We start from the raw sequence: 24,673 nt of genomic DNA on the forward strand, positions 1-24,673 counted from the left end.
GTCACCTGAATTTTTGATCTTAGCCATTCTGACTGGTGTGAAGTGGAATCTCAGGGTTGTTTTGATTTGCATTTCTCTGATGATTAAGGATTGAGACAGTGTTTCACTATGTAGCCTTGGCTGGCCTAGAAACTTGTGGACTGGGTTGACCTTATTTTATTTTATTTTATTTTTTGCACAGAGGATTGAACCCAGGGCCTTGTGATTAGTGGATAAACAGAAAACCACTGAGATATAACTCCACCTTAAAAAAAAAGATGAATTGTAAATTGTGCTCTAGTATAATATTTTAGTAAACTGGAGCAGCCCTCAAAAACATCAGTCTTTAATTGCTGGGATTTATCAATGTTGTGGTCTGAGTTCCTTTTTCTGACAGTGTGATAAAATACAAAAGCAGTTTAAAGGGGAAGGGAAAGTCTTAGCTACAGTTCAATGTGGGCAAGTCAAGGTGGCTGGAGCTGGGTGGGGGCAGCTTGCCTCACCGCAGTCACAATCAGAGAGCAATGAATGCTGGTTGCTGCTCAGCACCCATCTCCTTAGAGAGCCCAGGCCCCTAGCTGGGGAATGGCACTGCCCACAGTGGACAAGTCTTTTCATCTCATCACTAATGCAATCAAGATAATCAACGAGGTCCGCCCCGAGGCTCATGTTCCAGGCGATTCTAGATTCTATCAGAGTGAATACTGACCACCATAGTTACCATATCAAAAGAAGGGGGGGGGTACTTAAAGGATGTGATTGAATATTACCATGAAGAAATCAGCCTGGATTATACAGGGAGCCCAAACTCTAATCACAAGTGTCCCTGGGAGGAGAAAGGCCAGGGACAGTTTAACACATGTGCTGCCAGAAAGAGAACAATGAGGCCCCTGAGGCAGCCACAGAAATCCAGCCACCAGAAGGGGTGTGTGACCCCCCAAGGCCTCTGCAGGGTGCCAAACTTAATGGCAAACTTGATCTTTACACCTTTCTCCAGACTCTTGGCCTCTGGAATGTGAGAGAAGAAATCCCTGCTGCTGTAAGCAACCGCTTACTTAAGATGTCACACTAGTCATCTCAGCTGCTGCCACAGGGAGCTAAGACAGACCCGTGAAGGTTGAAGAAGATGAAGTGCAGGGTCCAGGGCAGTCCCCAGGAGAACAAACATGACTAATATCGTGGTGAGCATTCTGACTTATGAGCCAACCTAGGTGTCTTAGTCAGGGTTTCTATTGCTGTGGATGAAACACCATGACCAAAGAAGCAAGTTGGGGAGGGAAGGTTTATTCAGCTTATACTTCCAGGTCATAGTTCATCCCTGGAGGAAAGTCAAGACAAGAACTCAAGCAGGGCAGGAACCTGGAGCAGGAGCTGATGGAGGGCCATGGAGAGGAACTGTTTACTGACTTGCTTCCCCTGGCTTGCTCAGCCTGCTTTTCTGTAGAACCCAGGACCACCAGACCAGGGATGGCACCACCCACAATGGGCTGGGCCCTCCCACCCTTGATCACTAATTGAGAAAACGCCTTACAGCTGTATCTTATGGAGGCCTCAATGGAGGCTCCTTTCTCTCTGATGACTGTAGCTCGTGTCCATTGACACACAAGAGCAACCAGGATGTGAGGGGAGAGATGTTTTCAGCATCTTGTGTGTTTCTTGTTTCCCAAAAGAATGTAAGAAGAATGCTGTTTTACAGACTGAGAACTCAGAGGCAGAACAACCTAGAAAAGGTCAGGTTGGTGAGGAGCAGGGCGCTGGCTGCTTAGTTTGGTCCTGAGAGAGCAGACTCCCACACTTTTCACGTGGCTCTTTGGAATTCAGCCATTTTAGTGCGTATTTATTGTTTAGCTGATAAGCATGTCACACCATATCACTATTCACGTGTCCAAATTAAAACGTGTACTGCTTCCTTACTTGCTGTAAATCACAAACAGGACACGTGGTCCTTAGTGAGCCATTTCCTGACAGTTGGTTTATGATTTGCTGCTATAGATTGACCAAAGAAGAAATATGGTATCTTTCCACCCCATTCCTGGAACCACAGCCCAAGGGTTGAGGTTTTTTCCGCGGTGTTTGTGCAAGTTGGCATGACTACTTACTTGGGCATGTGCCTGTGGTGTCTGGAGGGAGCTGCGGTAGCTGGGACAGCTCAGGAAACAACCTCTTGTGCATATGGGAGGTGATCTGGAGCCTGGACCCCATCCCCACCCAGGCTTTTGGTTCTGAAGACCCCACTCACTCTCGCCTTTGGTTTCCAGCCTACCTTATGCCTCCAGGGTGCTGTTGAAGACTCTAAGGTCTTCCAGGTTTACTAGGCCTGGGAACCCGCACTTAAAGGTCTTCCTACATAGTTCTTGACCACTTCAACGTTGAGAACGGAATCCTAAGGCCATCCTGGAAGTTGGTGGGCTTCGTGTCTGAAATCATGAGGAGAACTGTGTTAACTTAGCTTTGTCTGGACTATAATTAGAAAAATCAAACTAACAGTGGCCGAAGCAGCAGAGCTGCCATTTCTGTCTTATCCACACAGGTGCAGCCTTCAGGCTTTGCCTTTTTTTCTTCCTGTCTTTGCATGGCTTCTCTTCCTTATGACATTCCGTAGTCCAAGGAGGCATCCAGAACTCACCATTAAATCCACATGCCAGTGAGCAGAAATGAGAGGGCTGAGACAGGGCACATTCCATCCTTGTTTTGTTTTGTTTGGAGACAGGCTCATCTGCAGTCTGGGCTGAACTGGAACTCATTTTGTAGCCCACAGAGCCTTGAACTTACAACAGTTATGCCTCAGCCTCTGCTGGGATACAGGCATGAGCTGATGTGCCCAGGCACTTCATAGAAGTCCCATGTGCTAGTTCCCTTTCCCTTCACACGTCCAGAGGAAATTGAGGTCCCACACCCTCTTGCATGGGACAGGGACTCTAGCTCGGGCTGTGGTGTACCAAATTTAAAATAGGGACTTATGTCAAAGAGAGGTGGAGAAGAACACTGTGGAGATGCCAGAGGCCTCTTGACCCCAGCATCAATCTTGGGTCCTGAGACTTTGTGGAGGGAAGGAGCCTGAGAGAGTGGGCTTGAAGTGTCTAAGGCTTGACCACAGGTGGTCTGGGGGCAGTGAGCAGTAAACTTGTGTCCTTAGAGAAAAGTGCCGAGGTGGACAAATGGGCCCTACGGGTGTGGAAAAGGCAGAGAGGCGGGGAGAAGGAACACCATGCACTGCAAACGTTTATTGTCTTATGGTCTCAGATAAAGCGAGCACCCGGGGGGTTGGGGGGGGGCGCGGGGATGGGGGAGGTCCCACATCAAATGATTCTAAAATCTTTGCCATGAAGGGACAGTAGGAAATCAAAACATAGTCAGAAATGGGGGAAAAAATGGAACACCTTGACACGACATCTATTTCATATCTGAGGACCAGGGTACACTTACTGAAACTCCTGTACGGATGTGGGTAAGTTGCCTAGAACCTTGGGAAGCTCAGTCTTATGACAAATAGTAGCATCTTACAAATACACTCTTGAGCCGGGCATGGTGGCGCATGCCTTTAATCCCAGCACTTGGGAGACAGAGGCAGATGGATTTCTGAGTTCGAGGCCAGCCTGGTCTACAGAGTGAGTTCCAGGACAGCCAAGGCTACACAGAGAAACCCTGTCTTAAAACAACAACAACAAAAACAAAAAAACAAAAAAAAAAACCCAAAAAACAAAACAAATACACTCTTGATCCTGTGATCACCCCAGTCATCGGCACAGCTGTTGCTTTATCAGCTGTTCCCTTCCATCTTCCTCAGCATGCGTCGCTGGCCCATATCCCCAGGGCCGTAGGCCCACTCAGCTTCATGTCTTAGAAGGAAAAAGGCCTGATTTTAGTTTGAGCTTTGCAAATCTTTTGGATCTCTGGCTGTGTCCATCACAAGGTGGACACAGTCATTTCATCACTGACAGATGTCTATGTCCTTCACAGAATGCTGAGTCTCTGAGTCTCTTTAAGGATGTGCCAACTCTTGGAACGTTGACGGGACAGCTAGAAGGGTTGGCATGGGAGACCAATGTCACAGGGAGAGGAAGGGCCCCCCTAGGACAGCTGTGACAGCTGATGTGGGCTGACTCATAGCTATGCAGGCCCATGTAAACAAGATTTCTGACACAGGTGGACGACTTTGTCACAAGTGACAACTTTGGAGGACTATGACATGGTTAACATAGCATCTGAGTAAGGCTTTGTAAGGCTTTGGCTAGTGCTGTCCAGCTCTGACCATGAGCTGTCACCGTAGCCCATAAAGCAAAGTGTGTGAACACTACATTTGCAGATTCAAGACAAATATGGAATGATTTGATGGTAACTTCCCTATGATCATGCTTATTTGTAAATCTTGGTCTATGCATACACTTGTTCCTGAATTATTTCTGCAAGGCCACTGCTCTGAATCCCTGACTCTCCTGGTCCCCAAATGTATTTATATTACATTGTCAGTGCTCACAACTTTGTGTGCTACTAAGGTACTGAGGTCCTTGGTCATGGGCCACATAGATAATGTGGAATGCATCTGTTCTTCTCATCCATGGGCATCAATCAGATTTGCTAACTGTATCAGAACTATTCTTAAAAACACAGAGCAAAATAAACTTCTGTCATGTCGAGCCATTGAAATTCTGCCATCTTACAGCGAGGCAATCTTATATCTAGACTTTTTTTTTCTGGTTTTCGAGACAGGGTTTCTTTGTGTAGCCCTGGCTGTTCTGGAACTCATTTTGTAGACCAGGCTGGCCTCGAACTCAGAAATCCGCCTGCCTCTGCCTCCCACATCTAGACTTTTAATTTCAATCTTCCTACAACTTTACCTACTAGAGTAATATGCTTATAATTGACATTTTCTGTTTGGAGTACTTTATGCTATTATTTAGGCTGAATGCAAAATGCTGTTTCTTTCAAACAGTTCTGTCTGTCTGTCTGTCTGTCTCTATCTCTCTTTTGTGACAATGTCTTGTTTAACCTAGGCTGATCTCAAACTATGTAGTCGAACATGACCTTGACCTTGGCATCTTCCTGCCTCTACCTCCCCAGTGCTGGGTTTATATACATGTTCTCCCACATCTGGCTTTCAAACACTTTTCTTGAATTCTGACATGCAGCAGGGACATGCATCGCACATCTCAGCCGCACAGCTGACACCCAATCTTCACAAATAAAAATGTTACAGCTGAAGGTCCAGCTTCTGTCTGAGAGTGTGTAGGTGGTTCATTGGAACTCTTGGAGTGGGTAGCAAAGGGAGCAATGCAGCAGGAAGACAAGCCAGCGCAGGCCTGGTGACAGCATGGGTACCATGGCAACGGTGAGTCAGTCCCACAGACCTTCAGAGAAGCTGCTGGAAAGCAAGAGAACTGTCCCCTGGGGGATGTGGGGGTGGGGGAAGGAGGGGACAGAGAGGGTATATATCTACTGATAGCTGCCTATTTGGGGTGTTAGGTAGATCTGTAGTGGCTAACTCATTCCTTCTAGAATGAACTACAAATGACTCCTGTATAGATCTGTTTTAAGGCTTGCACATAACCCTTTGGGGCATCAGTACCTGGGGTGCGAGGGTGAAACTGTGTGAAATGGCCAGGAGAGGTGCTGCATTAGAATATATGCTCAGACAGGCTCCCTGCATGCTGATAGACAGGCACACTGCATGCTGATAGACAGGCTCCCTGCATGCTGATAGACTGTGTTCTATTCCATGCTCATCCCTTCCCCCAGATCTATGGTCTGCCGAGTAGATCACAGAGGGTCTATGAGACCAAACCTATTTTCAAAATAATAGTAATATATTAGTATTTTATGCTCATTCTCTAAGTTTCTCAACGTGTGTTAATGTACAGACTGACTGAAGACGTGGGCACAAGCCTGAGCTTCTTCCATAATCCAGGCATTAAAGATACCTGCAAAATTTGAAGATGATTCTATTTGTGACACAAGTTTTGTGCTTGAAAGTATAAGTATTTTTCCTAAAAGTAATTTGTCTTAAATTTCATTGTTTTTGACTAGGCTTTTTACTGTATCAATGTTTTGGGTTAAATTGTATTAACATAGTTTTTGTGTGTGTGCCCATGTGTGTGTTGCATGCACACGTTTGAATATTTACGGGTATAGATGTGTGGATATGCATGGGGCCAAACACATGTGGTAAAAAGGGGATGATTGGCAAAATTAACCTTATAACCAAGAAGAGACTGGCTTACTTTTTGGTGTGTGCATGAGTACGCAGGCCACTACATGTGTGTGAAAGTCAGAAGACAACTCGAGGGAGTTCTCTCCTGGGAATCAGACTCAGGTTGCTTGGTTTGTCCGCAGTTATCCTCACTCGCCAAACCATCTCACTGCCCCATGATCACTATTCATAAACATAATATACAAATCACACAAGCTCTTTTGAAGCGTTGTACAAAATATTTGAAGGTCCTGAGATTATTTAAGGTGAAGAGAAGCCTAAGTTTATTATAACCCTCGAGAGACATATAGCCCATAACATGAAAAGCCCTGGTTGTGGACGACCCCTTAGGAGGCATAAAGACGATGTGTTTGAGAGACAGAATGAAAATCTGGTTTTGAGGTTAATGTGCAGGGGAGTCCTAGGTTTTACTCCAAGCCATTTGAAAACTTTGCAGGCCCATCACCATCCCTGAGAGGACAAGGGAACACTGTGAACTGAGTGGCAGCTCTGACCACTTCCTGCTCTTTTGTAAGCAGCAGCCACAGTCTTGCTGGATCACTGGCTCAGCAGCTAAGGACAGGCAGACAAGGCAGTCACTTTCAACTCTGGCTGCATGTTAGAAGACTTGGGAGACATCCGTTCTTGGTTGCTTTATGTTAGGCTGGGGAGATAAGCGGGTAAAGTATATACTGTAGGGGCATGAAGACCCGAGTTTGGATCTCTGCACCCACACAAAAGTTATAATGGGGTAGGAGGCAGAGACAGGTAGGGCCCTGGAAGCTTGTGGGCCAGCCTGGCCTACATGGTGAAGTGAGGCCAATGGGAAACCCTGTCTCAAACGAAGGGCACTGAAGAGAGACAACCTAAGTTGTTCTCTGACCTCTATGTACACTGTGCATGTATGCATTCACACACCCATGAACACATGCATGTGTGCACATATAGATCTACTCAAGTGGTATTTTATTTATTGTCAATTAAAAACTCAGTTGAAAATATTTACAATACCAATTGAACTCAATCTAAGGGATCAACTTTCATGTTTTTACATGTCAATATTGGGTATTAAAAGGACAGTCAATATAATTATGCTCAAAATTATTCAGCCCACAACTGTAAATGCCTGGTTTTAGGATGTTTATACACATCTCAGTTTTAGGTATTGAGTTCTTTGGCTCCTAGGAAAAACATTTTGTTTACTTCACTAATGGGGACATCTCTCAAAGCTGGGATGGCGTCCTCTTGGTAGTTTTTCCTCTGTTGGTTTTTAGCATAGTTATCTGCAAGAAAAGAAGAAAAGCTCTGTGGTTGGTTGAGACCTATCACACTGCTCAGCAGGCTGATGTGCAGATGATGGCAAACACCGCGAGCTATTACTAGCTATTTATCTCATGCTGTAACAAAGTCCCTAACAAATGCAACTTAAGGCTTAGTTGTACGGAGACAATTCACCATGGAGGGGAAGGTATGTCAGTAGGAGCAGGAGGTAACGGATCACAGGTGTCCACCATTTGTCCGTCAGGAGGCAGACGGGGATAAATGCTTATATTCAGCTTATTTTCTCCTTTTTATTCAGACCTAGAGCCCATGTACACTCCACATTTAAGGTATCTCCCCACTTCAATAGACTGACTCTAGATAAACCTCATAGAATGCTCTGTATTGGTTTCCCTGGTGACTCTAAATCCCTTCAGGTTGCCAATCGAGATTAATCATCATGCCATGTTGAATGGATCAGCTGACTTTCTCCCAACGCGTTTCTTAGGCCTATTCCTGATTGCTTTTCTGATAAAAGTACTAATATCTCTTTCCTCTATGCCTCATAATTTTATCTCATATAAACGTACCTGTGATCGTATGAATGGAGTCAAGTGGAGAGGTACTCATCATGTTGATTCCAAATAAGAGCATATAACCAATTACAACTGTGATGAGGAGGTAGACGGGCAATGCAACCGCCCAGTATCTGCACAAGAGAATTCAGGCATGTCAACAAACTTGTCAAGGAGTCATAACTCCCAAGAGTCAGTCACAAAACACACTTTAACAATCTAGAGTATTATTAAAGTAGCTGATGTATGCATGTAACAGATAGTGCTACAAGGGGCCAATGAACAGCTGCAGACACCTGTCTCAGCCAAGCCATCCCAACCCTAGAGTTTTATTCTGCCCAAACATGCCCTTTCAATATCTGAGCTGTTTCTTCTGGTATTTACATCCTCATTTCCATATAACGTGCCTACATTATTTCTTGATTTTCATCAGCTTCAGGCATTTTCTCTAGATGCTCTAAAATGAAAATACGGTGTTTACTTCTTCCTCACACTTTCTGCACATGCTTCACTTTATTATGACGGCAGTTAAAAACAACTGGTTATGCCAATAACATCTGCAACTGAGAACCTTAGTGTATTGTGTTTTCTTATCTTTTTTCTGAAATTATACATTTCTGTCTACTGTTTCCCCAGTATCTATCAAAACTCCAGAATCAGATTCTTATATGTCTCTGTTTTCCTCTCCATACAGTCACGTCCACTAAGTGCTCTATCTTGCCAGGTCTTGTGAAATCATTTCCTCCCTACCGTTTTCCTTTGCTACAACTTCCAAATTTTTTGCACCACTATACATTTCTCTGTTTTCCATCTCTGCTTTCTGTTCCACTGTCTCAACAGTCAACTTTCTAGATAACATTTTAATTACCATGCTTATAACTTTTCAATGGTAATTAAAAAAAAATCCCTTGGGCAGCATACCATTCAGGATTCTTTCTCATCTCAGATGATTAAACCTTTTTCCCCTTCTGTAGATGGCATTATCTCCATTTCTTTTAAGTATCTTCTATTCTTTTGTATTTAAGGACAGACTTTTCTTTTAGTGCCTGGTGTTTATGATGGCGTATTATATATATATATATATTTTTAAATCAGATATTTTTTTTTTAAGATTTATTTATTTATTATATGTAAGTACACTGTAGCTGTCTTCAGACAGTCCAGAAGAGGGCGCCAGATCTCGTTACGGATGGTTGTGAGCCACCATGTGGTTGCTGGGAGTTGAACTCTGGACCTTCGGAAGAGCAGTCGGGTGCTCTTACCCACTGAGCCATCTCACCAGCCCGGCGTATTATATTTAAGATCCAAGTGATAAGCTGATAGGAAGTAAGGTATGTGATGTGCGTGGGCAGAGATGGCAGAAAGGTTAGATTATAGATGCTGCCTTTTACCCTGGTCAGCTTCCTCAGAAAGGTGCCTCCCACCTTTCTCTGGGAGAGGGTAAAGCCTGGGAAGGCAAGGTGCTGGGGAGGGAGCCTTATTTGGCCAAGCAGATGCTTGTTAATTGTCCCCTGTGCTTCATTTCTAGAGTTAACCCTTGTAACTTCCAGACCAGACTCTGCCCAGCACTTTCCACGGGATGGAACTATTTTCTGAAGGGGCGGGCAGGATTAATCTCCAGGTTTAAGATATGGAAGGGGAGTCAGCAGGTCTAATGCATTTTAAACACAATTCCTATCCAATGCAGAATTACCATTACCAAGAGACACTGCTGCTCCTGAGGTCTGGGTCCTTTTTGGAATTCCAGGGCATAAATGTTCTTGCTGGGTTCCCTCGTCTACCACATGGAAAACCCAGACTCTTCTATCTTGTCCTAAAATTTTGTTAATATCTTACCTACTATCCCATTTTGTATGCTTATACCTTTAAAAGATTTTCCAGCAACAGTATAATTTTAGGAGGAAACGGAGATAAACGTTTGCCCCACCACCTTTAATTAGTGATATATTAATAACCTTTACGGTATGGCTGTTGGGGTGTGGCTCACTAGTTAAAGCACTTGCCACTCAAGTGTGTGGACCTGGGTCTGGATTCTCAGACCCAGGTATGTGCTGAGCTTATGTGGCAGGCCAGCTGTAAGTCTGGCACTCAGAGCTAGACCCAGAGAATTCTGGAGCAAGCCGGCTAGTCAGATTAGCTGTACCATAGAACTCTGGGCTCAATGTCACCCTCAAGAAAGACTCCTGACATCAACTTTGAGGCACGACCTGCACGTGCAAATATGTTCACCTACACATACAACGTGGCCACGCACATGAGAATACCCCGCCTACCCTCCCCCAGTACAAAAATAAAGGCGACATTCAATTTCAACACAGATACTCATGGATTTTAAAAGCCATAAGGATGTAAGGCTTGGGCTTTAGAGAAGAGTATTATCCTTCAAAACCATATCAGTTTTACCCCCCATTGAAGAAATATTAAACTTACTTTTGAGGCCAGTAAGTTAAGCCTAAGGAGTTTAACCAGGATTCGGGAACGAAAGCCCACACAAGATAAAGTACTGCAGGGTAGAGGGTAAGGGGAGAAAGAAGACATGTCAGTGCGGCATGGTCTAGTCTGTAAGGTTCATATACAATAAAGATGCTCCCCAAAGGCCTGCCTCACTCTCTCAACATTCAGGACCTGTAGCTCCTTATTGGTACCAGTCTTATAATACTTACCATAATTACCATATCAACACGTTTTTAGTGTCTTAGCTCTTATACTGTACTTTAAAAAGTCTATGGCTACCACCCAGCGCTCCCAGAGACTAAACCACCAGCAGAGAGTTTACATGGAGGGATCCATGGGTCCAGATAAGTATCCTGCAGAGATTGGCCTTATCCAACATGACTAGGAGGGGAGGTCCTTGGTCCTGTGGAGGCTTGATGCTCCAGTGTAGGGGGATGCTAGAGTGGTGAGGCAGGAGTGGGTGGGTGGGGGAGCACCCTCATAGAGGCAAAGAGGAGGGGAGAGAGGAGGGATGGGATGGGGGATTTGTGGAGGGGTAACCGGGAAGGGGGGATATCATTTGAAATGTAAACAAATTTAATGATAATTTAAAAAAAAGTCTACGGACATATTTCTTAGGAACTTATTGCTAGAATTTGCTTCTGCATTTTACGTGCTCAGTGTTTCTCCACAGGGAAGAGGTAATTGCATTTAGTTGCTTAAAGGGGAACTTGTCACCTCTGGTTCTGACTGTTTGTACACAATCTTCTTCCTACCAACACCCAGTCTTGTAGGCTCCTTTTCTGCCGTCTCTGTGTTGTAACACTAGATAGGTTCTAAACTTCTCCACACGGACTAACTCATTTAATCCTCAAAACAGTCCTGAGACGCACATGTATATTTTTATACACGAGAAAGGGCTCATTTGTACAAAGGAAGTGGTGGAGGCGGGTTTCAGGCTACATCAGCAGTGGTGGTTTTTGTTTTAAGAATGAAGTGTTACAGAGCTTTGTATGCCAAGACTGGAATACAGTCACTCCTGAAGAGATGGAGTGTGCTTTCTGTAAGCTTCTGGTGCCGGACAAAGATGTGTACATAGCTCTTTTCCTTTCTGCATGGTAAGTTGTAGTAGTAAAAGATAGCACACTGCAGCGCAGCACATGAGGAGGGCTCTTCCTGCTCCTTAATCTCCTACCCCCTATGCAGAAAGCTCAAATGAAGGCAGACAAGGTTTGGTTATTTTGCCTTTCCCTGGCCTCTAACACTGTCTGATACATAGTAAGTACTCAATAAATTCTTCAATTAGGTTTTGGTTTATCTAACATGCTTGTAGTTTCCAATCCTTAAAATCCTCTTTGAATAGTAATTTATAGAAATAAAGGGCAGCTAATGTTTATTAAGCAGCTTCTTTGCATAAATTACCCAAGTTAATACAAGAGTTAAAGGACTTCAGTAGAGCGAAGTCTGCCAGTATACCTGTTCTAATTCCAGTCCTGTTGTTATTTGGCTTTGATCAAGTTACTTAAATCCAGTATTCCCATCTTTAAACTGAGGAAGCAAGGCAGCACCCACTTCACAGGTTCACTTCATGCAAAAACAAAAAGCTCTCAGGCCAAACAATGATTCCACGAAAGAGCCAGTAACTGTAGCTTCTTCATCCCACTACACTACAGCTAAGCTAGTACTTTTCACTTAAGAATTGGGAAGGATACCTCCACATAGACATTCTGATTTCTATCAAGGACCAGATGGTTGGATTGTGGGCATTCAATTTTCTACCACTTGATTGCCTCATATCTTCCAAACTATTTGAAGAGGGACTTTGGTTCTGTTTGTTGAGTTGGTCATATTAAGTTTGGTTTTTTTGTTTGTTTGTTTGTTTGTTTTGTAAGCCTCAGTGGCCTCATCTACAAAATGGAACATTGTGGGCATCAATGCTGATCTCGGGCGTTAAGGGTACATTCTTACACCTGACTTCTCTGGCCCATTATCTTCACTCTTCAGCTCCAGCATGCTATCCTGGAGCTATAAGCACCTCACTTCCAAACCTTCACAGGCCTTCACTCAGAGACTCTATCCATGGTCCTTCCTAACTTATTCTGATAGAACTGCCAGGGAGTGGCCTGGAGGTAGCTAACCCCAATTTCTAAACCTTCCAAGGCTCTTCCAGGGCACTCATCATGCTCTCTGAACTGTGGGTTTACTATGCTTCTCCACATGACTATGACCTCAAGGGTTGGGGCCAGGTTTTATTCACATTAGCATCAAGCCTAGTGCTAAATAAATATTGGAGATTTCATCTAGAACTGGATACATAAACTGAGCAAACAAACGGTACCCCTTTTAGGACTGGTGAAGAGACACAGGTAGAAAGAATCAACAGTTCATGTGTGTACGTTCTAAGGACAAACACATTATTTCCTGATCCTCAAATACCATTAAGGGCCTTGGCCATCCATCATTCCAGTACTTACTGAAGCCAAACTGTGAGCTTAAGAAAAGAACAAAGCCATAAATCGCTCTTTCTGGCAATGGCGACGGTGAATTTTCCACCATCTTCCCTGTGGCTTTAGACAATCTGTGGAAAAGGAACACAATCGTCGTCAGACATCTCCCCCCGCCCCCCTTCACCAATGGTCTGTTACATAATCTCATCGCTTGCTGCGGACACAGCCACTGCGGATGTTCGCGCGCGCGCGCCACTGCAGCTGAGGGGGCGGCGAGAGCGCGCGCTGCGGGGAAAATGCGCACCTCGGACCCTCTGAGGCGAGGAAGGGGCCCGGGCCGGACCGAGGCCCCGAGTCCTGCCCTCTCATGATGGGCCCTGTCCCGGCCTTCGTAACGGGACACCCTGGACCTTGAGTCCTGCGAACACCGACACCCACCCGTCCCCACCCACCCGTCAGCCCCACTCAGTCCAATGCGCAGGCGCGGCTCAGACCCCCCCCCCCCCCGCGCAGCGTGGGCGGAAATTAAAAAAATAAAAAACCTGAGGAAAAGCAGAGGCTGGCAGCCGCCCCCGCCGCTTGGCGCAGGCGCACGGCGACCGCAGCGCGGGGGGCCTAGCGCGGTCTCACCACCCACCCCGCCGAGCTGAGGGGAAGACGCGTCGACTGCGCATGCGCACCTCCAAGCCACGTGACTCGCCCGCCTCAGGAGCCGCGGAGCGCTCGCTCTGCGGGTCTGGTTGACGTGGAGGGCCGGAGGCGTCGGCAGCCCGCGTCTGAGGCTCGCGGGCTGCGGGCCCGGGTGAGTGCAGACCCTGCGCGCGGCGGGGCTCACGGAAGCGTCTGCGTGTCCCGCCGCAGCCGAGATGCCCGGGCATCGGGGCGCTCCACACCTCCCTCCGTGGGTGTGTGGTGAGTGTGGGTGTGCGCGTCGCCGCGCGTCTCGCCGAGCGCCCGCGCGCTGAGGGGGTGTGGCCGCCCTTGCCCCTGTGGGTGTGTTCCCTTTGTCCAGTGACCCTCGGGCGTCCTTAACGGTAGGAGGGGGGGCTTTTGTGTGCGCGTCGCCTGGCGCGCGGGTGACATCCCGGACCAGGTATCCCCTCCCGCGTCCCGAGCGCTCGGGGACGCGCCTCTGGGTCTGCGGCTGGCCCGCTTTGTTCCTACGCTCGCCCTTCCCTGCGACGGCGTGGGCGTCCTCCTCATCCTCTGAGGATGGTGGTTCCCCTCCCACCTTTGTCACTGCCTTCCCTGTGGTGTGCGCGCCCCCTCCTCAGCGCCCGCGCGCGCCCGCCCGCCGCTGCGGCAGGCTGCAGTGGCAGGCGCGCGCGTGCGTCCTCGAGGGTCCCCAAAGGTGCGCTGTGTAGGGGGCCTGCGGCGTGCGCGGGGTTGGAATTGCGGTGGCGCGCGTGCGCGTTGCCCCTGGTCTGTGTGTGCGCGCGCGTCTTCCCCACCCCCCCACTCCCACCCCCGATTCTGGGAGGACCCGGGGGTGGGGGACGCAGAGCTGCCCCCCACCCCACCTCCCCACCTGCAGCCTTTTCCTACGCCTGCGCAGGGCTGCTGCTCCGCAGGGCTGGCGACGTCACTGAGGCCTGGGCTGCCATCCCCTAGTGGGGAGGGGACAGACTAGGGGGGGACAAAGGACCAAAATGAAGCCGAGGGTGTGTCGGTACCACTGCACGGTACCTTTCTCAGAAGCTTGTAGTTTCCAGACTACAGTCCTTCAGTTTGCAAATTCTTTCCACCGTATGTGCTTGTGCCTCTCACCAGGAGATGGCTAACACTGGGTATTGCAGGGTGTTTATAGCTGCCTTTTAAAGCTCTGGACTCTGGTGAGGGATCAAGGGAACAGGGTTGAAATCATACAGGTTTTACTGCTCTCTCCGGGGCAGTTTTCTCACAACCACAGCTCTAGGTAGAACACGTTCTTTCAAGAAATGTGTATTTTATTTTAAGGAAAATGGGTTTGTTATACGGTAAAACTCTCCTAGGGATTCAATTGCCACTACTGTGCTTGTCAGGGGTTTGTGCTTTGCGCTCAAGGGCTGCGGATTGTCTTTCTCTCCTGCTCGGTTTTCTTATTGTTGCTTAATTTTCCTTTTTTCTCTTTTAATTTCTGGAATACTTAGAGATTAAACACAGGTAGATCTAACCAAATCAGGCCATTTTGTTTGTTATATATTTATTTTTTTGCCAAATTTACTTCAGATTCTCCAAAACAAAAACAAAAAACAAACAAACAAAAAAAGCTTAAACATTTTTGGAGATGCTGAGAGTTTGACCCCCTCCTTACCTAGAGATAGCCACTGTGTTTAGGTTTGTGTGTATCATTTCCATGCATAATTTATAATTTGGTAATGGTGAATATATAAACAATACATAGTATTTGTTTTTAACCAAAGTGATATAAAATTGTGTCTTTTTGCAACTTGCTTTTTCACTCAGCATCACATTTTGAGATTTATATATGAATAAATCGAATAATTGTACTTTCTTTGAATTATTATAATTGTTGGTATAGCACTGCATTGTACTCATTTTGATGGACTTTGGAATTGTTTATAGTCTTTACTCTTTAAAACAGTCCTGCAATAAATATCTCTGTACCTGTTTGCTGTGCACACTTTTGGAGTTTCTCTAGGACATACCCTTAAGCATAATTTTGCTGGGTAGTAGAATATATACATCTTCCACTTAACCAGATATGCTAGAAACTCTCAAAGTGGTTGTACCAGTTTTAATGGTCACTGGTATGGAGAACACCCATTTCTTCACATGCTTGCTAACAAACTTTTCTTCCTCTTTTTACTGACTGTCTTATTTACGACTTTAGCTTTCTGCTAAATTTGCTTAAAAGCCTGGCTTTTGTCTAGCCATGTGACAGCAAATGGGTTAATCTCTCACAGCTGGTTGGTTCGGTCTTTAATGATTTTGGTCCTCATAACATTCATTGAAATGAACAGTTATGTTATCTAATGTTGCTTTGGTTGATGTAAAGATAAGATTTTATGGTATGTTATATGTACCTCCCACACAGCAAGTGAACTGATAAAATTAAAAACACTTTAACGGTATGATATTTTTCTTTAAATCCTTTCCTCTTTGATGTAGTACTTGATATATTCAGAATACATGTAACGTATTTATTGACAAACTGTGAAGTAAAACAAATGAACGTTTACGAGTCTACCAGTGGGACCAAGAATCAACCTAACCAGTATTGAATATTTCACTTTCAGAGGTGATTATCCTGAATTCATGTTATTCTTGTATTTTAAACATTTTTATCAGGTTTTTGTGTATCATTTAGCACTGAATTGTGTGTATAGCTTCTGTGTTTGAGAAAAGCACATTATTCTGGGTATAGTCTTCTGAAACTTGCTTTCACTAAATGCTGTGTTTCTAAGTAACTAATACTCCGTAGAGATGTAAGCCATTAATTCTTTACTGCTTGTGTAACGATGGATGAATATAATGCGGTTTACTTCTGTTTCTGTTGGTGGGCATTTTGACTGTTCTGTTTTCCCATAGAAATGTAACCAGCACACCCACTTGGAAGAACTACGGTATAGCTGCAAGTAGAAAAGCAAAAGAATAGTTTAAAATGCTGGAAAGTCCTCTTTTAATTCTAGCACTTCCTCTGTCCACTTATATAGAAAGTGGTATAATTTGTTTTTTCTGTTAATTTTTAGTGTTTCTAATTACTTTTATTCAACTCAATTGTGTGATAAAACTAGCTATAATACCTATAAAGGTTTGACACCTATTTACTTGTGTGGGTATATGTGCCATGGCACATGCAGGGAGCCTGGAGGACACATGTGGATTGGGGATTGGGCTCCGGTTGTCAGGTTTGGTGGCAAGCGCTCCTATCTACTGAGCCAGCCTGCTGACCTAGTTATATATTTGGAAGAATCATAGTTTTACTTTAAAATGCCCTTTTGATACTCTAGAAATTTATCCTTTGCAATGCTGAACTCTTACAGATATCGTTAGTAGCTCGTGGGAATTACATAAGTTTCAAAAGCATCTTTAGTGCCTTGTGAATAGATTGGAGTACCCAGCATCATGAGTTATTTAATAGTAGGAGTAGAACTGCTGGTTTTTAGGGATATGAATGTTCAACTTTATAAAATGATTTCAAACTGGATCTGAAGTGTTTGTACCAGCTTGTGTTTTTACTTAATAGTTTTGTCAATTTCTATACTTTGATCAGCATTATATGAGAGTTTTAGGCAACCTGCAGCCTGTTAAAAACTTGTTATCTTAGATCTCTTTGTATTTGCCAGTAGTGTGACACAGTGCATCATTGTGGTTAAAATTTGCATTTATTAATAAGATTGAGACTCTTCATATAGCGTCAGGTGTTTCCCTTGTGTGGAAAACATGGCCCTGTTTTTTTCATCTACTTTTAAAGAATACTGAATTGTCTTTTTAAGCTGACAAACTGGGAGCACTTTTTATTAAATGTGCATTGAAAAAACTCAGAGCATGTGACACAAGTTTTCAACTACTAAACTACATTGTACAGCCCAATTCTTAATTTTAATATAATCCAATGAAAATGTCCCCTGCTCTGGACTTACTAAGATGTCCACTGTGTTTTCTTTTTAGACATTTTTTAAATGATGCATTTCTCACTTAAATTCATAATCCACCTGTAATCAGTTTTTGTGTATGCTGTGAGCTAGTGACTCATTCATCTTGTCCCGTGTGGCTCACCTTCTCTGTTGTGTATATTGAATTTGACTTCTGTTTACCAGAGTTGTAGCATCTCACTTGCCTGCTGAGTGTTTCTGTGTATGGATCTGTTTCTGGCTTGTCTTTTTGTCACCTCATCTTTATCTCTTGGTACCTATTCTTTCTTAGTTATTACCACTGTAGCTTTACCTGGAATCCGGTGTGTTTGTTTTGGTTTGGTTTTTGGACATAGAGAGGGTCATGTTGTGAAGCACAGTATTTGTTAAATGGTGCCGTGATTCAACCCAGGCAGGGCCTTGTGCGTGCTAATCAGTACTGTACCACCGAGCTGCATTCTTAGCTGCATTCTTAGCCCTTCAGTAATCTGCCCAGGAAACTCTTGAGTCTCACCTGTTCCTAGACCTTTGACCTTTAAGAATCAGTCTTGAAAAACCCTTTGGGGCTTAAGTGAAATCAATCCAGCAGTTTTGTGGAGAATTGAAATTGGTTGCTGTTATAAATAATACTTTTTTTCTGCTTTGTATTTTATTTCTCATATTTTGAACTCCATCCTTTTTTTTTTTTGTCATTTGTAATGGTAATGTTTAGGGTTTTTTTTTCCTTTTCAATTTATTGTGTGTGTTTTCATGTTCTGGCATACTTTTAAATGTGCGTTCAGTTGAAGTGGTTATGGTTGTTCATTAGAAGTGACTAGAGGTTCACTCATTTCCAATTTCAAAGAAATGGATTAACTGTTAACAGTAGCATTTGTGGAAGGTTTTATAGATAACTTGTCACGTTAGGGGAGGCTTTCCATTTTGTCACATGCTTTTCTATATCTTCTGAGATTCTGTTTCATCTTTTCCCCAGTCCATCAAATGAAATTAAATACAAATTACATTTTTTTTTAAAAATTATTTTATATGTATGGTTGTATTACTTACATATAATGTCTTGTGTACCACTTTTATGCCTGGTGTCCACAAAAGCCAGAAGAGGACATTGGAGTATAGCTAGTTGTGAACCACCATGTGGCTGCTGGGAATTGAACTCAGGACCTCTGGAAAAGCAGTAAGTGCTCTTAACTGCTGAGCCATCTCTCTAGCCCCAAATTACAGATTTTAATTACATTTTTACTTTATTTTTCTGGAGATAGATCCAAATTGTCCTTAATAGGTTATCTTTTTAATGGTACTACTGTTTGATAATTACTTGTTTTGTTTTGTTTGAGATAGCATTTCTTTGTGTAGCTTGGCTGTCCTAGAACTAGCTTGGTAGACCAGGCTGGCCTCAAACTCAAAGAGATCTACCTGCCTCTGCCTCCCAAGTGCTGGGGTTAAAGGCGTGTGTTACCACCACCTGGCTTGATAATGTCTTATCGAAGATTTTGTACCTTATAAACAGACCCTTCCCTTCTTTCCACTTTTGACACAGGATCTCACTCGCTATCCCTGGATGGCTTGGAACTTTTTAGGTCAGGCTGGCATCAAACTCACAGAGATCCACTTGCCTCTGTTTTTGAGTGCTAGGAGCAAAGATGTTCCCTGCTCCTCCCCAATAAGGCTTCTTATTTTTCTGTTTTGACTGATTGATTTTGGTATTAAGGTTACAGTAATCTACCAAATGAATTACTGAGTAGTTAGTTTGGATTAGAGTTTCTTAAAATTTTGGTGGATCTTACATACAAAATGACTTGGATATATAGTCTTTTTGTATGTGCACATTTGGCAGCAGTTGAACTGAAATAGAATTGTTCTGTTTTCTTTTTTTTTTTTCAGTTCTCTTTTGGTAGTTTCAGAAATTTGTTTATTCATCAAAAATTTAAATTTATTAGTATCAAATTCATGCCATTTTAATGACATAATTTTTTTTTGTTGTTTTGCATGCTTTTATTTTCTCTCTCCTTGTTTTGAATATTATGTATACTGCCCCTTTTTGTTTGTGACACTGGGGCTCATTCTGAAGCCTGGACTGGCCTGGAACTCAAATAATCCAAGCCAGCTTCAAATGCAGGGTAATCCTGCTGTCTCAGTTTCCTGAGTGCTGAGACTACAGGCCTGTGGCTCTTTTTTTCTTGTTTAGTCTTGTCAGAAGTTTATCTGTTTTATAAATATTGGCATAAGAGTAATTTTATTTTCATTTTTTTAAATTTCATTGTTGTTAAGTACACAGCTTTTTTATTTCATTGTTTTGTTTTTTTTAAGGTTTATTTATTTATTATATGCAAGCACGCTGTAGCTATCTTCAGACACACTAGAAGAGGGCATCAGATCTCATTAGGGGTGGTTGTGAGCCACCATGTAGTTGCTGGGATTTGAGCTCAGGACCTCTGGAAGAGCAGCCATCTCTCCAGCCCTTGTTTTTATTTGTTAACCAATGCTGTCAGAATGTGGTCTGCATTCCATTTTGCCCGTATGAAAACAGGTTTTACCCATGTTTTATGGCACTGTTCATATAAAATTTAATAGTTGCTCATGATTAATAATTTTAATGTTTTGTGTTTAGGTATGAAGTCTATGTGTTTGGTAATTGTTATATATCAGTTAGATAAAGACTAGAAATTCTATGGTTCAGTCTTTATTGTTTTTGTTTTTTTGGTGTTTTTTTTTTTTTTTTCATCCTACTTACCCAAGACTTCTCATGCCTCTTCAGTGGGCCAGACTAGAGTCAAGCTGAACAGGGTTGACTTGGCCTGCGCATTTGACCAAGCTGATTGTTACGTGGCTGAGGATCAGTGGATAATAGTTAGGAGTCTGAGAATACTGTTAGCCCAGGACTTGTTAACAGTTCCAGCAGTTTCTCTTGTTGTGTATGTTGAGACTTCTTTATTAGATGTATGCAAGCTTAACATTGATTTCTTAGTGAATTGGACCCATGCCCTATTGTCATCTATCCTAAACTGTCTAAAACTCTCTCATTTGGTAGAAATTACCCAGGATACTCTTATTTATTTATTTATTTATTTATTTATTTATTTATTTATTTATTTTTAAGCTTTGGCTGTTTTAGTTTCTTTAAAATTTAGGTGTTTCTTACAGATAATATATTTTTGGATTTTCTTCCTTGGCCCATCAGACAATATGCCTTTTAGCTGTTAAGTTTAGAAATTCCTGTTTAATTCAAATATCTTGTTTGATGGTCAACATATTTTTTTCTAAAATCATTTTTATTTTACCCTTGAATTTAAGAAGTCATTTTGGTATAGTTCAAGGCTCTTAAAATATCTTTTTGTTAGTATAGCAAAGATATGAAGTCTTTTGCCAGTCTTATTTATTTATTTAAGAAAATATTGTTTTACTTTAGCTATGTTTGATTGTCTGTCTTTGGGAGTGTCTCATTTTACTGCTAAGTTTAAATACACTACTTGTATTACTCAAGGTTCTCTAAAGGGCCAGGAAAGCAGATACACACACACACACACACACACACACAAGAGATTGGGGAGAAGGGTGTGTGTGTCAGGCTATATGGTACAGGTAGCAAACTATAGCTGCCTCCCAGTTGAAAGGCCCAGAGTGTAGTTGTTCAGTCCACATTCAGTGCTGGAAGTTTAAGTACTCTCTCCCTAGAGTAGGAGTTCTGAAGGATTCCTAGAAACCTGCTGCTCTTCAGTCTGCATTGGAATCCCCAGGGTGTAAGTTCTAAAACCAGCAACGGAACGCCTCAGTAACAGGTCAGATGAGCTTGCCAGCTAGAGTGAGAGCAAGCAGGCAAAAAGCACAGGCTTCCATCTTCCATTTCCTGAGGTGCCATTAGAAGGTGTGGCCCGGATTTAGGCTTGGTCTTCCCACCTCAGTTGATTCATTCATAAAATCTCTCACAACTATACCCAGACGCTTGGGTTTAATTAATTCCAGATATAGTCAAGTTTATAACCAACATTACCCACCACTATTTTTAAAAAATATTTATTTAAAAGCTGTTTTTTACATGTATATGTTTGTGAGAATATGTGCCATGTGAATACAGGCGATCCTCTGTAGGCTGGAACAGGGCATTAGAATCTCTGCAGCTGCAATCCATTCAGCAGATGTGGATGCTGGGAACTGAACGCAGGTCCTCTTGAAAATGAGCTGCTTACTGCTAAGCTATCTATCTCCTGCTTTTTTTAATATAAAATTTTGATACATGGTCTTTCTTCAGTCTGAAATTTGCCTTTCATTAAATCTAGAAGATTGTAAGTCCTGTGTTATTTAAATAACATCTGATTTTTATCTGTTTTTATGAAGTTTTAACTGGATGTGTATTCATCTCTTTCTGGGTTACTTTTCCTCTTTCAGATTTCTCATGTCTTGGTTTCATCTCGATGCTAGATAGTTTTAATGAGTTTATCATTTAGTTAACCAGTTTTCTCTTTGTGCTAGTCTTTTCAATTTGTACTTTTTTTTTTTTTAACTTTTAACACCTACCTACCTATCAATCATATTATCTCTCTGTATTTGTATTTGTTGAGGCAAGGTCTTGCTCTGTAGCTCAAGTTAACCTCACATTTGTACATTTTTCCACCTCTCCTGAGTTGTTGAAATTACAGGCATGTACCACCATTCCTGGCTTGTTTTTAAAAGTTCTATGTGGGTCCCTTTCCATCATAGTTGCTCATGTTTGTGTTCATTTTTAAATCTGTAGCTGTTCTGTTTTCTGTATTTGGACATCTCAGAGTCTGAGATTTGGGGTGGGGGTTTCTAACATAACTTTTTCTTTTATTGTCTCTGTCATGATGGGGTGTTACATCCTTGATTGATGATGATTGGTTATGGACTATTTGATTCATCTTTGTGAGAATTTGAGTCTAAAATAGGGAGTATTTTTATTTCTGAAGCATTGTATCAGTTGTGGCTAGAGTTGGAGATGAACTGGAACCATTCTCAAGTTACACTTGGGCTTCTGGCCCAGGGGTTTACCACCCTGCTCCATTGTGGCTTTTGGTAGCACTACCTCTAACTTTTAGAAGTCAGTTTAGTTTCTAGCTTAGGTTTGCTGCTTTTGGAGAGAGAGAGAGGGTAGCTTTAAGTGTTTTCTTCTTTGAATGGACAAAACATTTTTAATTTTTGTTTTAAAAACCTGTAATCTGCCAGACTCGAGGGTACACACATTTAATTTCAGAATTTGAAAGGCAGAGATAGGTGGATATCTGTGAGTACAAGAGCATCTTTGTCTGGTCTACATAGTGAGTTCCAAGCTAGCTAGGGCTGCAATAGTTAGACTGTGTCTTAAAACCTGTGCTGTACCCCCCACTACCCTGTATTGCTCGAGTTCTTCAGTATCTAGTAAGCACTTTGTTTTAATATGTAACTGTGGTAGTTTTAGTTTGTATTAGAAAACAATTTTCATCAGATATTTCTTACTAAATATTTTTACATTAAAACAAGTTTAAAATTAAGGTATAGGTTAATTTATTCTAAAGGAACATATTAAGTAGCTACACATGTTGAGTTTGGTAGAGTTTGTATCCCCTAGACCCAGAGTACTGTAACAGATAAATAGACAGAGATGATCAAATAGTGTGAAAACTGCTGTCTGGTTTGGGCACGGTGCTCTAAGCTTATAGAGCTGCAGACATAAACTCAGTGCATTGGGGTGATCAGGAATTGCTTCCTGAACTGAGCAGAGCTGGTGATCATTATGTGCTTGCAGAGTAAGGCTGCTAGGGAATGACCAACAGCCAGCTGTGACTGAGTCTAGGCCATGTGTTGTGTAGTGGTGAGACAGAAGCAGCAGTGATATTATAACAGGCCTTATGTGCATATTGTTGGGAGAGAGTGCTATTTTAATACCAAGAGAGGCTGTTGAGTGGATTTAGTCAGTGAGATAATAGACTGAGTTTCAGAGGATGCTGAGTGAAGGCAAGCCACCACTTAGAAGACTGCTTGTTGTATTCCATTAGTTCATAGGAGAAAAGATGAAGGCATGACTAAGGCATTGGCATTAGACATGAAGTGTCTGTGTGGTTTATCCACACGCATTTTGTTTTTTAGGGAAGTAGTGGCGTAGGTAAGTTGGATGGAAATGTTTAAGGAAAGTAGGAAGTCAGTGTTGATCTGCATTTTTGGTTTCTTCACTTTTTTTTAGTTTGGATAACCATTTGGAATCCAGTGTTTTCTATGGTAGGACCACCTGAGTTAATTTAAATGGTACACAGATAAATACCTGGAGGGTTTTAATAGTGACTTAATGTGCATGAAAAACTTGTATAACAAACATGTGATATGGACATTATTATTTAGGCTAAGTAAACATAAGAGGGAAATATTAAGTAAAAATTCATGCAATAAATGGAAACAGCAAAAATCATGGTGAAGCTGTGCAAATGATGAAAGTTCAGAAAGTGTTGCTGTGAGCCATGGGTGTGTGGGTAAGGACACTCAGAGAGAGTAAGAGCGAGAAGGAAGAGAGTTGACATTGGGTGGCGGGGAATGGACAAGAAGAGCCCATGAAGGAGACTGAGGAAGAGCAGCCAGACCAATAGGAGGAGAACCTGAAGATGGTCTTTGGAATCCATGTGAAGAGTCCTCAGAAGGAGGAAGTGGTCCACAGTGTCAAGTAAGTTGTAAGCTGAAAAGTCCTCTTTGGATTTAGCAATTAAGGTAGACTATTTAGCTGGCATCATCTAAAAATAGCAGATTTTAAAATTTCAACCTCCAGTGCTAATAATAGCTGGTGTTTATTGTATACCTTAACATGCCTGGCACCGTGAAAGTACTTCACGCGCACTAGCTGATTAGTCAGGAAGGGAGCAGTGTTGTTCCATCTTGGTTTGTAAAGAAACCGAAGCGCAGAGAAGTAACTTGCCCTGGGTTATACACCTAGGCAGTGGGAGCATCAGGGTTCCAGCCCAGTCACTGGCCCCAGACTTCATGCTCTGAACCATTTTGCCACATTGCCTCTGTGGTTAAACAAAATGGAACGTTAGAAGCTTGCACCAGCATTGGTATCACAGTACAGTTGTTGCTGTGTGTGGTGTCATGAGATCTGCTAGACTTGAATGACTAATGACTAGCATCATATTAGAGGGACTTGAGTCTGCCACTTGTAATTTATACCATGGTGGTGATTTTGTGGGTTATGACAGATCTTGTCTTTTTCTGTATTTATAGTAAAAAAAAAAATGTGAA

The 24,673-nt window shown here is 42.8% G+C and overlaps 2 protein-coding genes across 15 annotated transcripts in view; one reads left to right on the forward strand and one right to left on the reverse strand.

Annotated features, from left to right (window-relative positions):
* Nucleotides 1-7,124: 7,124 nt before the first annotated feature.
* Nucleotides 7,125-13,640, reverse strand: Pigp (phosphatidylinositol glycan anchor biosynthesis class P). 4 transcript variants are annotated; one of them, XM_029470723.1, is made up of 5 exons: nucleotides 13,562-13,640; nucleotides 12,909-13,012; nucleotides 10,432-10,504; nucleotides 8,017-8,135; nucleotides 7,125-7,449 (listed from the first exon to the last, which is right to left on the reverse strand). In XM_029470723.1, exons 2-5 carry the CDS (start codon nucleotides 12,988-12,990, stop codon nucleotides 7,325-7,327), a joined length of 399 nt encoding a protein of 132 aa, XP_029326583.1. In that variant the 5' UTR covers nucleotides 12,991-13,012; nucleotides 13,562-13,640; the 3' UTR covers nucleotides 7,125-7,324. The 4 variants fall into 4 exon arrangements, with proteins under 4 accessions (XP_029326583.1, XP_021040047.1, XP_021040046.1 ...); XM_021184388.2 differs by lacking the exon at nucleotides 13,562-13,640 and adding an exon at nucleotides 13,424-13,554; XM_021184387.1 differs by lacking the exon at nucleotides 13,562-13,640 and adding an exon at nucleotides 13,186-13,361.
* Ttc3 (tetratricopeptide repeat domain 3) overlaps nucleotides 13,566-24,673 on the forward strand; it is a 101,334-nt gene continuing 90,226 nt past the window's right edge. For 3 of the 11 annotated variants that reach the window (XM_029470712.1, XM_021184393.2, XM_029470713.1), the window contains exon 1: nucleotides 13,568-13,793. In XM_029470712.1, the coding sequence (XP_029326572.1) occupies nucleotides 13,748-13,793 (46 nt within the window). In that variant the 5' untranslated portion in view covers nucleotides 13,568-13,747. Of the gene's footprint in view, nucleotides 13,794-18,625; nucleotides 18,633-24,673 lie in introns of those variants that run through there. The other 8 variants (XM_029470718.1, XM_029470719.1, XM_029470720.1 and 5 more) reach the window with 7 other exon arrangements.

The sequence above is a fragment of the Mus caroli genome, chromosome 16 (assembly GCF_900094665.2).
Source record: "Mus caroli chromosome 16, CAROLI_EIJ_v1.1, whole genome shotgun sequence".
Lineage (NCBI taxonomy): Eukaryota > Metazoa > Chordata > Mammalia > Rodentia > Muridae > Mus > Mus caroli.

Bases quoted from the DNA above. Each gene is read 5' to 3' on its own strand.
- Pigp (XM_021184385.2), bottom strand. From the start codon at position 13,089: ATGAGATTATGTAACAGACCATTGGTGAAGGGGGGCGGGGGGAGATGT. The intron at 10,505-12,908 runs GTAAGTACTGGA...TCTACCCTGCAG, and splicing joins AAGCTCACAGTTTGGCTTCA to TACTTTATCTTGTGTGGGCT. The intron at 7,450-8,016 runs GTACGTTTATAT...CTTTTCTTGCAG, and splicing joins CTCCATTCATACGATCACAG to ATAACTATGCTAAAAACCAA.